Here is a 17,511-nt window from a genome sequence, read left to right as displayed (position 1 = left end):
GGGGGGGGGGGGGGGGAGACAACCTTGAATGACGTCAATAATCAGTCCAGGATTACGAAAGGAGTGGAAATACAACATGTCTCCCAATGAGCCATCTGTTAATCCTGGACAGAAAACAGGGATGTCGTTCTGCATAATATCAAATGCACTGTTTTAAACTACAGATGAAAAGGCAGGACAAGAAATAAACTTAACGAAATTCATACAACTTAATCCAAAATGTGGCTGTCTGAACCAATACAGATATTGACAGTTTCTTTATAAGTTTAAGAAAATAAAAACTCTAATTCTGATGGCCATTTGGTCAAATGATAATGCCGAACACGAGAACATATGCAAGAGATTCTATTGAATTTTACCTTATATGCCCAATAAAGGTACGAATTCTTGTCATTTATTTCTCTTCCCAAGCGTTGGATTACCTTGGACGGTGTCCATAATACATTCTACACAGACCATACAAAACAAATGAGAAAACTTAGAGACTTTGTTTAGAAGAGAAACAATTTCATTGTTAAACGAAATAAAAGGAGTTGAACACTTTTAATCATCAAAATGCACATTACATGAAAAGGCTCCAATTAGCAATTAAAGATGAAAGACTACGACCAGAAGTCTACATTTACACCAGTACAAAGAAAAAAAAAAGTCAACTCTACGAGAGCCTCTAAATTGGGGACCATATCTCTAGAAATTCAATCATTTCTCACAGACCAAAGAGACCAAAAGAACACCCTGTTAAAAGTCAGTCATAACACCTTCATTGACCACAAAAGGGATGAACACATTATGAGGTAAAACCAAACTCCATCCAAAAGCTTTTAACATAGAAGTTCAGTAACCATAAGCATAAGAACAGCAACCAAAGAGGTGTCCACGAGTCTCACTGTCAGACAAACACATAACACCAAAAAAGAGGGAAAAAAAAAAAAAAAAAAAACAACGCGGCATTCGCCATTGTAATCGATCAACAGTATTAATACCTCCATGGCTGAATTCCCATAAGAAAACCTTTATTTTCCCTGGATAAATATCTTTCCCAATAAGAGAATAAAAATTGTTTGAAGTTGGATCATGTGAAAGAATTAAAATCTGCCATCAAAGAGCCAAAAGTAAAAGACTTCGAGGGAAATCCAAGAATCGCTTGAATTCCTCAAAACCAATGATAATATGACGTATTAGCTTATTATTAAGCCTAGATTCCGTAATTTGAACAAGTTTCAGGCTGTTATTTTTATATGTTTCTTTGTATTTTTACCTTTGGTAGTCAAGACTTGTTTCTAACCAGTTGTTTAGGTTGCTGGTTACTAGTTGGTTGTATTTAAAGGCATTGCAGCCTTATTTTTGAGTTAACACTTTGAATAATAAAGATTTCTCCAATATTTGTGAAGCTGATCAACATCAATTTTTGTATCAAAGCACCCTCGTAGTAGGGTTCTAATGGCTGGGAAGAAAAACCCACCAACAATAGGTGATGATTCGGTTCTAACTGATTTGAAGCTTCAATTCACGAAGTCCTTTCCCACCTTGAACATTGACAAAAAAGATATTGTCAATCAAGAACTCTATCGAAGAAATGAAGGTCAGTATGAAAGAAAAGCATCAACTTATGACTCCGATGGCTGAACATTTCGATGGAATAATCCCACAGCCTAGTATAGTTCAAGAAGGAAAAAAGATTGAACGCAATGTTGCAAATAGTCAAGAACATTAGCCCCACACTAGCTAAAAAGTTCAAGAAAGCTTGGAGGGATTTCCATGTGAGGGAAATAGCACGGACAGAGGCACGATCGATCTCTTGAGTCAGTGCTTGATTTCCTTGTGATTTATCATCGAAAGCAATAGAAAAGATCTTACTCAATGGAAATGGAACACTTTAGAGTAATTTCATTCAGGGAAGGGCAGTTGGTGGTGACAGAGGTTAGAGTGTGGGGGGTTTTCCTGTATTTGAAGTTTTTCTAACGCAAGGATAATAAAAGAAACTAATGAATCCAGAGAAAACTTGAGAAATAATACAAGGAAAAACATGAATATAATCTTTAAGTAAGTACCTCTTCGAGTTGTTCCTTTAACATCTGATCCAAAATTGGGATAATCCAGTCCTCAAATTTGCAGTAGTTATCATTAGGGACCAATAAATTACCAATGCGATTCAACCCTTTTGAACGAAGGACTGCTCCAGGAAGAGAAAAGTCACCTTTGTAAGTGGGAGCAAGACATTTTATAAGATCTTCTTCAATACCACCAGTAGTAGTGACAATCACATCAACCTGCAGTGAAATTAAAGTAACCCCATAATTGGAGGAGCCTAAATTCAAGTTAAAATGCAGCATAGCCAAAGACCTTCAAAAGCTACGAGCTAAAAGGGGATTAAAAAAAAGGTACATAATTACCCATGTGGAAAACATGCAACAAACAAATTTCGATGCAACTAATTGATTAGCTGACGTTTCTTTGCAATTAATTAAAAATTAGAAATGCTTTTTTTTTTATTATTATTTTTTTTTTTGTAAATTTGATACATCAATGAAATTGTTTCTTATCATTAAAAAAAAACTATTTGTTTAGGTCACGCATTCAACATCCTCCCACATTTTTCTCTAACCATAATTTGCCATGAACTATGGCATTAGATAAACCTCTAATCATTCTTAAATATTACTGAACAGAGTATGCATTTATACTGTGTTAGATGATTCTTGCTTCAGCTAACTTATTTAACACAGAGAAAATGGAATATTATACTTAGAGTTTGTTTGACAAACTATTTTCAAAGCAAGTTTTGCTTTTGTGTTTTATAATTTTTCATGAATTGTAAAAGTAGAAGTATTGTGCATATTAAAATTATTATCCACAAACCTGTGATTTGTACGGGATGATAATTTCATTTGTTTAAGATCAAATAATACATGAAAACATGCAAAAGGAAAATGAGAGAAAAATAACTTCTAAAAAATGATTATCCAAGCACATTTTCCTAATTTTTGTTTTAAAAAAATGTAAAACTATGCTGAAACCAATTCCCAAACAAGTTTTTGGCATCCAGCATAGCAGTAGTTCAACCAATCAAGTTATACTAGATTGAAAGCATTTTTTAAACAGACAAACACTGGATTGATCAAAATGAGATATCAAGTCTAACTCACCATACGATGTTCAACAAGATAACGAATTGTGTCTCTAACACCAGAAGAAATAAGATTAGAAGTGAAACCAAGAAACACTTTGCACCTCGTTGACTGCCTAAAGATTGGATCCTTCTCCTCCTCAGAGCAATCTTCTGTTATATTCTCATCAGCAAGCCTCCAATCTATCTTCAATCCAACAAAGTATCATTTCTCAAAAGTAAATCATCAATGAAAAGATTTACTGGGATGAGATATGTTATAAACATCCCATTAAAAAAATAATAAAGGAACCTCCAGTTGAGATAAAAGCTTACCATTTGATTGATGATTTCAATGGCATCTCCTAAATTGGAGGCTTGAAATCCAGTGGAGACCAATGAACTTAGAAGCTTGGAATAATTTACTCCGTGGTTGAAGTCATATCCCTCAATTTTGATGCTTTTCCCTTCAAGATTCTCTGATTTCTTAAAAACCGTGGTGTGCACAGATGACAAAACATTATCATTCTCCATCTGACGCAATGCTTCACGGCCTGCACAATGTATTTACATGAATATGGAGCTGGGAACTGTATAATAAATTTGTTGTATGCCTGTACCACCCTACCACTTTGAAAAAGAAATCCCAAACAAGAAAAAAGTTCCACCCCATATGTGCAGCAGATATACGAAAAACTAGTTGTCTCAGGTCATTGACATCCACTGGCCACCATTTCATCAGTTCAGATAAATTCAAGTTATTCAACTCACAGAATCCCAGAAATTTAAAGCTAATAGGAAATATTTACATTTACCTAATCCAAAGAAACCCCCCTGTCTCCATGATATGGTTAATGGTTTAAGAACTATACAGGAAAGGAACAAAATCCCTAGTGAAGTGATTCATTTTACCCTTCATTTTAAAGGGAAAAAAAAAAAAAAAAAAAAAACAAGCAATAAAAGCATACAAAAGGGAAATCCTTGTGATTAAAGTTGGCCAGCGTGATTTCTCTCTATCTTATTTTCCAAAAAATTATTCAAGAGACATTTTGGGGCACAGCTGAAAATCACAACTGCAAACTCACAATCATATCACGATGTCAACAAACAAGCAAATCTCAAATTGAAACCATCCACAAAGACTAAACACAAACTTCAAACGATTATTACTGCATATATAATACCCAAAGAGAACTCTTTTGTGGAAACGAGCAATCAAAAATCGTGATGGAGAGAGACGAAAAAAGTAACACCAATGAAAAGGGAGAGAAACTTAGGTAAGAAGAAAAACAGAGAGTTTGCATGAAAAAAGAGAGACATTTATGGCACTAATATAGAAACAGAGCTCTCTTCTCGTCAAGGTGAGACAATGAGAAAAATATTTTCATTCCTCCATTCCTCTGTATTCAGTTCATTCTATCCTAACATACCGTAGATTGTTGTTATTTCCAGTAAATTCAAACCACCATTGGTGATTGGTTAATCTAAGGGAGAGAACTTCAACTTTCACAAAAAGCTCACAGTCTTCCTCGCTACCATAATTTCAATAAAAAAAACTCATCAAACCTAGCTATAATCTACAGCTATAAACATGCTGAGCTTGTTCTGCAATTACAACAACACCTCCTTCCATTTATGAGACAGATCCTAATTTGAGTTGTTGAGAACAAAAGCTTAGATGAAGTTTGTGAGAATACCAGTAACAGCAGAGAAGAAAGTCAGTGCAAACTACTACGAGTGAGCGGCGGCAACACGAGTGGAGAGAGCCGGCGCGGCGCCGGTGGTGCTGAACGTGAGAGAGACGGCCGGCGAGAAGAGGGCCGCCGTGAAGAGTGAGATGAAGATGAAAAGATCGGTATTACACTTAGGTTCCCGCTTTTATTTATTTTTATTTCGAAATAAATTACATTTTTAGTTCTTAAAAATATGATTTTGTTTATTTATTTATTATTATTATTATTATATGTCTTATCAACGCCAAATAATGGAATAAAACTTTTTAAAAAATCATTTTAAAGATTTTATTTTTTTATTCGTACGATCTATCACCAATTTTAAAAAAATTATATTATTATTCATTTTCTACTCAATAAATTAGACACATTTTTATTTATTTATTATTTTTTTTTTTTTGTCAATATTAAATATCAAATTAGGGGCATTTCGTTTGTAGCCTCTAGACGTTTCGCCAATAAGAGCTTTATATTTATATTTTTTAAACCGACAAAAACGAGTCAATTTCTAGGAGTCGGGGACTATAGACATTTTTTACGTACTTGTTTTCTCTCAATTTCTTACGTGTCGGGAGTGGAGATATTCTCCACGATGGCTCTGTTTAATTATCAGGGAAAAATATCTCATAAACCGCTTTCCTATTACTCTAGAACTATAGATTTTTTTTCTCTCAATTTCTCGTGGGTCGGGGGCGAAGATATTCCCCATAACGACCGTTTAACTATTAGGGAAAAATCTCTAATAAATCACTCCCCTGTTACTCGGGGACCATAGACATTTTTACCTGCTTGTTTTCTCTCACCTTCTTATGGGTCGGGGGTGGAAATATTCCCCATAACAACCCCGTTTACCTACCGGAAGAAAATTTCTCATATATCCCTCACCTATTACTCGAAGAGCTGCAAATTAAATAAACATTTTTAAGTAACGTGTTTCTCCTACTTTTATTTAACTAAATTAAATAATACAAAAAAAACATTTTAAAACTTATTTATTTTAAATAATAAATAATAAATTAAATGATTAATATATATATATATATATATATATATATATATATATATATATATATATTATTTTCGAAGCTTAAGGTGGATTTTTATATAAATAATTTAATTATATACGTTAATTAATTTTTAACATTTTTGAAATATTATAAATTATTGACGCAATTTGAAGCATTTATTAAATATTTTAAAAAATGGTTCCTTTGTCTCAGTCTCAACCACATAGAAACCCAGAAATTTCCCATTTGGTTTAATCTTCGTGCAATGGCTTCTGTTTCTTCTTCATGCCTGGCTTCCCTCAACCCCATATCCTCTTCAAAACGTTCTCTCTTCATTTCCAGAATCTCCACCAAGAAATTTCCATCAAGATCTTTGAAGTTCTCATTATCTCCAAATCCACCAAATCCTGAAACTCCTCGATCCAATTCACCTGAAACTGTGTCCGATGCCGTACAGTCTCCGGTCGACCCTGTCAAGGCCGCATTCGAGCGAGCGATGGCCTACAAGGAATTGAAGCAATCGGACTCCAATTTGACGAAGGTTGAGGGTTGTGAAGGCAACTCGGTCGAGGCTGGTAAATTAGGTTTATCGAGTTTTGATGGGGATGGTGAGCAGAGGAGAATGCAGGGTGGGGTTATGATTGTGATGGAGAATGCGAATGAAGTTAAGGAGGAAACGAGGGGCGTGATTGATGGCACGAACAGTGAGGAAATTAATACCAGTGCAGGTAAATTTTGAAAATGTTGAGTTGAATTAGTGTCTGGAATGTTATGAATCTGTCCACTTTGAACGTAAGCTCGTGTAGCTTTTCTTTTGGTTTCCCCAAAAGGCCTTGTACCAATAGGGATCTATTCTCATCCGATGTGGGACTCCTCTCCTTTCAATCCTCCACAATCCTCCCCTCGAACAAAGTACATCATAGAGCCAGCCTTCCCTTAATCGAGGCTCGACTCAGAGCCCTCGAACAAAATACACTTTTTGTTCGACACACTTTTGACTATACCTTTGAGGCTCACAACTTCTTTGTTCGACATTTGGGAATTTTATTGATATGACTAAGTTAAGGGCATGACTCTGATAAAGGGGGTGGACACGGGCTGTGTGCCAGCAAAGACATTGGGCATCGAAGGGGGGATTGGGGAGTCCCACATCGATTGGAGAAGGGAATGAGTGAGTGCCAGCGAGGACGCTGGCCCTGAAAGGGGTGGATTATGAGATCCCACATTGGTTGGGGAGGAGAACTAAGCATTCTTTATAAGGGTGTGGAAACCTCTACTTAGTAGACGTGTTTTAAAAATCTTGAGGGGAAGCCCTGAAAGGAAAACCCAAAGAGGACAATATCTTCTAGCGGTGGGTTTGGGCTGTTACATGGAATTCTTCTGATTCGGGTAAAATTGTAATGTGCAATAGTTGCTGCCTCTGTATGGGGGTGAACAAGATGTTATTCTGATCTTGGATTGAACACTTGGTTATTGAGAAATAGGGCTGTGATTTTATTTTCGTTTTTCTGCAATTCAAGAGTGAGTGTTTAGCTGTCACTTGTTACTTCCTTGGATTTATGTTCACGTTGTGATATTATGATGATCTTATATTATTTTTCATGTTCTAATAAAGGAAAGTGTACCTGTATGTAACTCGGGTTGATATTAATGGTTAAAGTGATCTTCAGGATTGAAGAGCAAAGAAAGTGAAAATTTGGGAAAAAAACAAAAGGGTGATAAGAAGGGAGGGCTTTCTATCTCAAGCATTGATTTTGTGGGGCTTGGCTTTGCGGATAAGAAAAAGACCAGGGGACTACCTGCTGGATTGGTTCCAATGGCAGACCCCTTCTCAGGAGACGACCTGCCTGAAGTGGAAATAATTGTAGGTGATACGAGCAAGTTCGATGCTGCAACAGCATCCGAAAGTAAACCAACTCAGGAAGACGATTCCGATATTTACAAACCCAAGGTTTCTACATGGGGGGTCTTTCCTAGACCCGGCAACATTTCGAAGACGGTAAATTCCTGCTTTTATAGTGCTTTTGGCAAGAAAAATTTCATGAGTCCCCTTTTGTTGGAAAATATTATGTGCATTTTATCTTCAGTGAATGTGTTTATCCTAGTAGGGATGTCTCTGATTTATTTTTTCCATGCTAAACTTTTTGTCTACCACACTTCTGCAATGTAAGTCAAGTGTGGATGTACAAGGGATTGAAGCACAAGAGAGGAAAGAATGGAAGATTGTTGTTCCTTTTTGTGGCTATTTGCTTATCTTTCTTCTTTTTTTTCAGCTTCACCTTAATCTTCTGACATACTAGTTTCTTTAGGTTCAAGATTTAATATAGGAAACGACCTTATAAATTAATTTCTTTGATTAGAGGACGATATAAAACCTGTAATAGATTGACTAGACTTCATATATCAATTGAAAATCCTGAATACATGTTTACCTCTTGACAACAAAGATTAGGTTCCCTTGTAGTCCGACCTGATGACGAAAAAGCTCTCCTCTAGATTCTTTTGGAATATCATGAATGTTGAGGATTGTTGGGAGGAAGTCCCACATTGGCTAATTTAAGGGGTTGATCACGTGCTTATAAGTAAGGGATACATCTCCATTGGTATGAGGCCTTTTGGGAAAACCAAAAGCAAATCCATGAGAGCTTATGCTCAAAGTGGACAATATCATACCATTGTGGAGAGTCGTGATTCTTAACATGGTATCAGAGCCATGCCTTTAATTTAGCCGTGTCAGTAGAATCCTCAAATGTCGAACAAAGAAGTTGTGAGTCTCAAAGATGTAGTCAAAAGTGACCTAAAGTGTCGAACAAAGGGTGTACTTTGTTCGAGAGCTCTAGAGAAAGGAGTCGAGCCTCAGATTAAGGAGAGGCTGTTCAAGGGCTCCATAGACCTTAGAGGAGGCTCTATGTTGTACTTTGTTCGAGGGGAGGATTGTTGGGAGGAAGTCCCACATTGGCTTATTCAAGGGGTTGATCATGGGTTTATAAATACTATATATCTCCATTGGTATGAGGCCTTTTGGGGAAATAAAAAACAAAGCCACGAGAGCTTATGCTTAAAGTGGACAATATCATACTATTGTGGAGAGTCGTGCTCCTTAATGTGATTCTTAACAATAAACGCCGTTCACATCTTGAATATCGTGTGTGAAAGGTATGTTACACCTCAAGGAGTTTGGCAACAAGGTTGTTTAGCAACAATGAGCAACAAAGTACCATTGTTCACTATAAGAAAATATGTACTTGAAAAAAATACTGCATCATATATGCTAGAGTACTTGGTAACAAGTGAACGATATGATGAAGCATATGCATACCAACATCATGCAGAAGGTACTGTACATTCAACAAGTACCAATAAAATTACTGTGACAACCTCTTGAGTGATTACTGGCATATTTTCTTCTTTGATAATGACCACAGTGGAAGCTACTTGAAAGGGAATGCTTTAATAATGGTATAAGATTCTGATAAATTTCATTAATACATATGTAGAAGTTTGGTATTTCAATATTTTAACTAAGATCTTGTTCACGAAGGAACATTTTTGAGAATTCTCGTATTTTCTTTTCAGTTTGGAGGTGGAAGAACTATACGCCCCGGAGAATTGCTTGAGACGGATGAAGAAAAAGCAGCAAGGGAAGCACGCAGCAGAGAGCTGATTGCTGCATACAAGAAAAAATTTGGCTTGACCATAGATCCTAAACTGAAGTCTGAATGTGAAGTGGTGAGCCTATATAGGAAAAAAAGAAGAAGAAGAAGCATTATTAACTTTTATTTGTTATGTCTTTCTTCCTTGACAAAAACTAACACCTTTTAGTTTAGTTTTGTGTTCTTCATTTATCAATTTTAAATATTGTTGCTCAGTAATTTGTTTCAATGATTACATATGGAAGTTTTCTCATATTCTTATTAGCATCTCATAATCTCAGGCACTTAAGGAAGGCGATTCATTGATGAACGTTGGAAGACTCAAGGAAGCGTTACCTTATTACGAGTCAGTTATGGATAAACTAAACTTCCAGGTAGTTTTTTGTGCTTTAAGTTTATGAACAGCTTAGAAGAATATATTTGGTCAAATGCAGTATCAAACTCACTCAAATAAATTTGCGCACCTTGCATGATGAGCAACGATGAATTTCTTCCTTCCCTTAAAATGCTAATAGATACCGGGGACTTTTGTTTATTTAAAATAGAGAGAAAAGAGTGCCTAGGCACCATACATAAGCTACCTTGCCAATTTGGGACGGCTAGTTCTCTCGGTTAGGAATCACAAATCTCCACAATAGTATGATATTGTTTACTTTGAGCATAAGCTCTCATGGCTTTGCTTTGGGCTTCTCCAAAAGGCCTCATACCAATGGAGATGTATTCCCTACTTATAAACCCATGATTATTCTCTTAATTAGCCAACGTGGGACTCCCTCCCAACAATTCTCCCTTCGAACAAGGTACATCATAGAGCCTCCCCTAAGGCTTATGGAGCCCTCGAACAGTCTCCCCTTAATCGAGGCTCGACTCCTTTCTCTGGAACCCTCGAACGAAGTACACCCTTTATTCGACACAAGAGTCACTTTTGACTACACCTTCGAAGCTAGAGGCTAGCAATTTCTTTGTTTGACAAGAGGATTTTATTAACATGGCTAAATTAAGGGCATAACTCTGATACCATGTTAGGAATCATGAGTCTCCACAATGGTATGATATTGCCTACTTTGAGCAAGCTCTCATGGCTTTGCTTTGAGCTTCCCCAAAAGGGCTCTTACCAGAGCCCAGTGGAGATGTGTTCCCTACCTATAAACCCATGATCATTCCCTTAATTAGCCAATGTGGGACTCCCTCCTAACAATCCTCAACACTCTCCCACACACATACCTCTCCCGTCCCTCCAACAAAATATATTCCATCCGGGCTAACCAACTAACTAATAAGGAATAATTTTCCTTTTTGTCCCTTCTAGAATAAACATTTCCAATAGGATGCCTTACAAAAACCTGGTTTGTTCTCAGCCAACTATCCAGTTCCTTCATAGGTTCTCCTATCTAAATGAAAAACACTTTCAACAGGGGAGTCTCAATCAGGCTTTACTGCACATCATTAAGGTTTCTAGACTAACCTTTAAATAAATTAGATGTTTGTTTATGTTAAAAATATATACATGCATACAAATTAGATATAATTATTCATATGCTTTGTTTCTTTTTTCTCTAAATATTTTTGTTTATATGAAAATAATGTTTGCTCAGAGTGAGCTTCATGGAGTGGCTGCTTTGCAATGGTCTATTTGTCAAGATTCCCTTAGAAGGTATGTTCACGGTCTTGTAATAAACTTAAAAACTTCATAAGGCCCGATTAAATAATCAATTTTTGCATGTAAGGTTAAGCTTTTAAGCAAAGATCAGCTCTGCATGCATATCTTTTTATATTATCTCTCTTTCTCTCTGATTGAAAATACGATTTGCAATCTATGAAACGGGTAACTTAAGTGCTTATTGGATCTAGAATTTTGTTGTTGTATTAATTAATTCATTTGCTTGTTGTGTTGTGCACCAAGAAATGATGCAAGTATGAACAAAAAGTTACTCAAAATGTATTTGAGAATTTTTGGTTGAACAAAAAATATTATATCCAAAGTATGAGTTAGATATATGTGGGGACACCAAAGAAAGGAGGGAAAATTAGAGTATGAAGCTAAAAACTGAGAAAGAGCACAAAAAATTGGCTACTTTTGGGTTTATGATATGATTATTACCATGCTTAACAGATCAGATGAGGCTCGAGAAATGTACGAGAAGCTTCAATCTCATCCAACTCCTCGAGTGAGCAAGAAAGCAAGGCAGTTCGTATTTAGTTTCCAGGTAACTACTAATGACGTCAAATATACAACATTTAGTTCTTCAATTATGAGATCCCACATCGGTTGGGGAGGAGAATGAAACACCCTTTATAAGGGTGGAAACATCTCCCTAGCAGACGCGTTTTAAAAATCTTGAGGGGAAACCCGAAAGGGAAAGCCCAAAGAGAACAATATATGCTAGTGGTGGGCTTGGGCCTTACAAATGGTATCAGAGCCAGACACTGAGTGATGTGCCAGCTAGGAGGTTGTTCCCGGAAGGTGGTAGACACGATGCGGTATGCCAGTAAGGGCATTGAGCCTCGAAGGGGGGTGGATTTAGTGGGGGTCCCATATCGATTGGAGAAAGGAACGAGTGCCAGCGAGGATGTTGGGCCCTGAAGGGGGGTGGATTGTGAGATCCCACGTTGGTTGGGGAGAAGAACGAAACACTCTTTATAGAAACCTCTCCCTAGCCGACGTGTTTTAAAAACCTTTAGGGGGGAAGCCTGAAAGGGAAAGCCCAAAGAGGACAATATCTATTAGCGATGGGCTTGGGCTGTTACATCAATCAATGTTTATTTATAATGTAAAAGTAGCTTCAGGCTGCAAGGACATGGATGCTAATGCTTATCTAACCTGCGTACTTTGGGCAGTTTACTTATTCTGATAACTTAACTAATGGTTCGAAGTTTGAAGTGTTTCTTGTAACTTTCTGATGGTTGTATGGATTTTGGACCTTTTTCCAATGCACAGGCAATGGAAATGATGAAGGTAACAACAAGCTCGTCTTTCGTTTCAAACGACAGTAACTACCAGAACTATTTTGAAGCTTTTGTTGAAAACAAACCAACCTACTCGACCGAGGAGTCTGGAATTGGGGAAGGTGTACTCAATCAATCTCTTCCCTATGTCATTTTTCTTCTTTCTCCTATTCTTCTGGTGCTACTAGCTGCTTTACAAAAGAGAATATAAAGTCATCCTGTATAATAAAGAGGTCATAACAAAATATAACGAGATCAATCCCCTTTGTATATATTGAGGCATTCTTTTATGCTGTACAGAATAGATATAAAACCATCACATAGGAATAGAGGTAAAAACATAATATAATGGGATTGATGTCCTTAAATTGTATATATCAAAGTATTCTGCCCTGAGAAATGATAATGCTGGATCCTTAGTAGATTCAACAACTTTTCTTTTGAACGCTTGAAACTAGAAATGATCTGTTGCTTAGTATCTGAGTTCATAATTATGAAAGCATTGGTTTTATTTGTAATTGTATGATGATAGTCTTTAAAACACGTCTGCTAGGGAGAGGTATCCACACTCTTATAAAAAAAATGTCGTGGGATCTCACAAGTACTACCTTAGTTGGGGAAGAGACTCAAAACTCTCGAACGGTCTGAGAAACTCCTTATTTTGCTTATGGTTCAGCATTCAGAATCCCTCTTATTTCCTTCCATTAATAATAGCCCATGTGCTTTGGATATGTCGGTGTCCATTATTTCTCATGCTACTCGTAGTATTGGTCCATATTCCAATAAAAATAGCTCACGGAAAAAGTCAGGTGTGACGAGGGTAAAGATATTCTTTTTATTTATTGTTTATTGTCTATCCTATTATCCTATCATGCAACAGCCCAAGCCTACTTGTCCTTTTTGGACTTTTACTTTTGGACTTTCCCCTCAAGATTTTAAAATGCGTCTCATAGGGAGATGTTTCCACATCCTTATAAGGAATGCTTCGTTCCCTTCTCTAACTGATGTGAGATCTCACAATCCACCCCCTTGAGGGCCCAGCGTCTTCACTGGCACACCACTCGATAACTTGGCTCTAATACCATTTGTAATAGTCCAAGCCTATCGTTAGCAGATATTGCCCTCTTTAGGCTTTCCATTCTAGCTTTCCCTCAAGATTTTAAAACGCGTCTGCTAGTGAGATGTTTCCACACCCTTATTAGGAATGCTTTGTTCCTCTCTTTAACTGATGTGAGATCTCACAATCCACCCCCATTGGGGACCCATCGTCCTCGCTGGCAAACTGTTCGATAACCTAGTTCTGATACCATTTGTAACAACTCAAGTCCACTGCTAGCAAATATTGTCCTCTTTTGGCTTTCACTTCTGGGCTTTCCCTCAAAGTTTTAAAACGCATCTGTTAAGGAGAGGTTTCCACACCTTTATAAGGAATGCTTCGTTCCTTTCTTCAACAAATGTGGGATCTCACCTATCAACATCCTTTTATTCGTAGGTTAAGATACTGTAGTTCATGTGCAGATATAAAACAGATAAGTTGGATCCAATCTTTTGGCACAAAGTAGGCTGATTGAGATCTCAATGATAGACAGCAGCAATTAATCCTTCACTTTTCAGCTGTATTAAGGCCTACACCACACTGTTCTTCTATACTCATGCCACTTTTTTTGTTCAAACCTCCCATCTTCATTTCATATTCCTTTCATGTTCTGTTGCATCATTTAGATGGATAATTGATCTTATATCTGGACATTACCTTTTTAAATTTCTAAGGGAATCTCTTTGTTATATTATGAATCACGAACTCTCTTAATGTATGCATAAAGTATAGCTGCACTTTTGATTGAGGTTGCTAGAAACAAAACTTTCCATGACCACTTCAAACTAAGAGCTCCAAAGCTGCCCCTTTTGGGCCTCTTTTGATTAAGCACATGCAGGAGGAGTTGGTAGCCTTTCATGTTATTTGCTGTCTTTGTTTGCTTTAACAGATTGCCCTCTTTAAATAAAGTGGGGAAGGGACATTGTTCCTACCCATATATGAAATTTTGAATCCATCTTTGTACTATGATAAGACTTCTAGATCTATGATAATCTAGCAAACTTTGTTCGTATTATTGTATTGTCACCTTTCTATTTATTTATATTTATGCAGAAAAGTGTTTTCACCGTTAACAAATATTGTTCGTTTTGACCTGTTACATATTGCCGTTAGTCTCATGGTTTTAAAACGGGTCTTAACGAGTTAAAGTGGACAATATTTACTAGCGTTGGACTTTGACTATTACAAATGGTATTAGAGACAGACATTAAACAGTGGCCAACAAGGAACGAAGTACTCCTTATAAACGTGTGGAAACATCTCCGTGTTTTAAAACTATAAGACTAACGGTGATATGTAACGGGTCTATTTGCTAGCGGTGGGCTTAGATTGTTACAAATATGCAATCAAATATCATACCCAACTTAGCGTTGCTAAGTTTCGAAACGTCAATTCATCATTTGAAAATTATATAATTTTGAAAAATGGGAAGAGAAAAAGAAATGACATTTATTATAATTATTATTATTTTAAAAGCTTGATCATTTAGTTGGTATAATTGCTTCAAATGCCAATGATTAGGATGAACTATCTTAATTATCAAATATTAGGAAAATAAAAGGTGAGAAGATCACCAAATATATATATATATATATATATTGTGGGAGCTAAAATAAAGTATTTAAAAACTTATGATAAATGAAAAAAATAGTTTTTTTTTGTCTTTATTCAAATAGAAATAAAAAAAATATTAAAGTTGAGGAATTAAAATTGGTTATACATTATTAATTTAACTTCTTAATACAATTAAAATTAAAATTTAATATTAAATTTGTAACGTTTTAGTCCATGACATTAAAAAATTCATCAAAATTAAATGTCGGTTTTTATTATTTAACCTATAAACTTTATAGCTTATAAATACATTGAGTTCTTAACTAATTTACCGATTTACCTTTGTAGTAAATTTCATTAACTCTTAACAATAATTTTTACTATTGAGACTATATAAAAAAAAAAATACAGAGATTAAATCATTGAAATTAAATTATTACTTTAATAAAAATTAAATATTTTTTATCAAATATAAAATTATAAAATTAATCAGTCCAATCATAATTTAAATATAAATCTCTAAAAAAGAATGTAATTATTACAAAGTTCTATAATTAAATTATATTTCAATTTTGAAAATTTTAAAAAAATTAAAATTATTTTGGCATTTTATTTTGCTTTTTTGAGTGTTCATGTAAAAGAAGTATGATGGGGAACAGCATAATCACGTGGGATTAAAAAGAAGAGAATTTGCAGCCACATGAGTTGATGAAATCATACCAATTTCCAAAAATGTATCTTTTTTAAATTATTATTATTATTATTATTAATTGTTTGGTTACCGACCCATTATTAAAATTCAAACTTTCGACCGATACAATTTTTTTTTAATTATATGCGCGTGTAAAAACTCGAGCGTCTAACATTTTGATTGAAGTTATATACCCTACTCTCTTAACTAATTTGAACTATACTCAAGTTGAAAACTAATATCAAATATTTTTCTTTGTTCTTTTAGTTCACTAACAATTCTTCGTACTCAGGTTATATGTTACTAAAGCCGTTGTTCTATATTCGTTTTTAGCCCAAAATTATTTTCAACCGTATTTTCTCGCTCATATTTCTAAAGCATTTCTCTCAAACATAACCTGAGATTCGAACATTGTCTACAAAGTTTGAATTTCACACAGTGACTTGCAAGTGTCTCATAATTGTTATTCCACTATAGTAAGAGTATGACTGTGACACCTAATTTGGAGCGATTATTAAATTTTCAATAATAAGGAAATATATAAAAAACCTTTTTTTTTTTTTTAAGAAAATTCAACATTTATTAGTAATATCTTTTTACTTTTAAAATTCAATTAATTGTAAAATAAATAAATAAATATTTTAAGAGCAAAATTCATCAATTTTTATTTATTTATATTTTTGTCTCTTCCAAATTACGCTACGCAAAGTTGACGAAGCGTTGATAAAAATGCAAATAAAGTAAGCATAAAAAAAATAATTTCTTTTAATATTTATTTATTATGTAAATGGACCAGACGGCCCAAAAGTGGGGCCCACGAGCAGCCCACTAAAGCCGACCACTTTTGCTTCTTTTGTAAAGCCGCGGCACCGCCCATTTCCCTCCGTCCACGCTGGAATAATCTTACGCCAATAACTAAAAGTATGACACGTACGCTTCTTTTTTTTAATGTTGTGTGAAATGACTATAATGCCCTTCTCTTGTAATTTTATGCTAAAATTCAAATCAAATTATTTCTAATTTTTTTTTAATTCAAACAATAAAATATTTTAGTTTGAATTATTCGACTTATTTATTTATTTTTAAATGTGATATCGGAAAATAATTCTAAAATTAAATAAAATTAAATAAAATTAAAGTAGATTTAGGTATAAATAATTTTAAAGTAAAAAAAAAATATTATTTTAAAAGTGGTTCCGTTTAACCTAACCTAAATTTTTAAGAAATTGTGGGCTAATAATAATAATAATAATAATAATAAATAAATAAATAAATACTTTTATAATAATTTGTGAATTATTTTAAAATTATTTTAAAAACTATTTATTGAAACTAATACTTTTTTGCTGTTTGTATTATTATATTACTATGGCCTAACGGATGAGCATGAGTTGAATTGGTTGAAGCACAAGAACAAGAAGAACAACAACTAATCAAGTCGCGTTCCCATGATTTCATAATCTGACCACAAAAGGGCCCCGCAATCGCCAAACTATTTCCTCTGCCATCGTAAGCTTTCAAATTTTATCTCACAAAATCATCATAGTCTTTGCAAGCCCACCGACTGTTCTCCCAAAGCATGCTGAATTAGACCAAGAATCTTTTGGTTCTCTTTGGTTTTCACGATTCTTCTTCCTCTGTGACTTTTCTCTGATGTATGATTTTCCCAAAAGGTTGCTGGGTTTCTTCTAGAGATTGAAATTCCCCTGTTTTTTTTTTTTTTTT

The 17,511-nt window shown here is 35.0% G+C and overlaps 3 protein-coding genes across 13 annotated transcripts in view; 2 read left to right on the top strand and 1 right to left on the bottom strand.

Annotated features, from left to right (window-relative positions):
• The window catches only part of LOC111431036 (deoxyhypusine synthase), a 7,548-nt gene extending 2,572 nt beyond the window's left edge, over positions 1-4,976 (bottom strand). For 4 of the 5 annotated variants that reach the window (XM_023067539.1, XM_023067547.1, XM_023067555.1 and 1 more), the window contains exons 1-6: positions 4,804-4,976; positions 3,443-3,660; positions 3,147-3,314; positions 2,052-2,270; positions 360-446; positions 24-129 (exon numbers count right to left, since the gene is read on the bottom strand). In XM_023067539.1, the coding sequence (XP_022923307.1) occupies positions 24-129; positions 360-446; positions 2,052-2,270; positions 3,147-3,314; positions 3,443-3,640 (778 nt within the window). In that variant the 5' untranslated portion in view covers positions 3,641-3,660; positions 4,804-4,976. Of the gene's footprint in view, positions 1-23; positions 130-359; positions 447-2,051; positions 2,271-3,146; positions 3,315-3,442; positions 3,661-4,803 lie in introns of those variants that run through there. The other variant, XM_023067564.1, reaches the window with a different exon arrangement.
• A 1,067-nt stretch (positions 4,977-6,043) lies between these two features.
• On the top strand, positions 6,044-12,891 carry LOC111431010. Of its 2 annotated transcripts, XM_023067508.1 has the most exons (8): positions 6,044-6,574; positions 7,517-7,845; positions 9,423-9,575; positions 9,781-9,873; positions 11,095-11,153; positions 11,613-11,706; positions 12,438-12,649; positions 12,692-12,891. In XM_023067508.1, the coding sequence occupies exons 1-8, from the start codon at positions 6,112-6,114 to the stop codon at positions 12,693-12,695; spliced, it is 1,407 nt and encodes a 468-aa protein (XP_022923276.1). In that variant the 5' UTR covers positions 6,044-6,111; the 3' UTR covers positions 12,696-12,891. The 2 variants fall into 2 exon arrangements, with proteins under 2 accessions (XP_022923276.1, XP_022923269.1); XM_023067501.1 differs by having other exon boundaries at positions 12,438-12,891.
• Positions 12,892-17,175: 4,284 nt separating this feature from the next.
• Positions 17,176-17,511, top strand: part of LOC111430976 — a 3,868-nt gene continuing 3,532 nt past the window's right edge. For 3 of the 6 annotated variants that reach the window (XM_023067453.1, XM_023067471.1, XM_023067478.1), the window contains exon 1: positions 17,308-17,495. The gene's annotated coding sequence lies outside the window, so the exon portion shown is untranslated. The other 3 variants (XM_023067491.1, XM_023067487.1, XM_023067461.1) reach the window with 3 other exon arrangements.

Source organism: Cucurbita moschata, unplaced genomic scaffold (genome assembly GCF_002738365.1).
Source record: "Cucurbita moschata cultivar Rifu unplaced genomic scaffold, Cmos_1.0 Cmo_Scf00002, whole genome shotgun sequence".
Taxonomy (NCBI): domain Eukaryota; kingdom Viridiplantae; phylum Streptophyta; class Magnoliopsida; order Cucurbitales; family Cucurbitaceae; genus Cucurbita; species Cucurbita moschata.
The sequence above is the reverse complement of the archived record's forward strand: the minus strand, read 5'-3'. Positions and strand labels throughout refer to the sequence as shown.

Excerpts from the sequence above, each read along its gene's own strand:
- LOC111431010 (XM_023067501.1), top strand. The coding sequence starts at position 6,112 with ATGGCTTCTGTTTCTTCTTCATGCCTGGCTTCCCTCAACCCCATATCC. Across the intron at positions 7,846-9,422 it reads CCGGCAACATTTCGAAGACG|TTTGGAGGTGGAAGAACTAT; the intron begins GTAAATTCCTGC and ends TTTTCTTTTCAG. Across the intron at positions 11,707-12,437 it reads AGTTCGTATTTAGTTTCCAG|GCAATGGAAATGATGAAGGT; the intron begins GTAACTACTAAT and ends TCCAATGCACAG.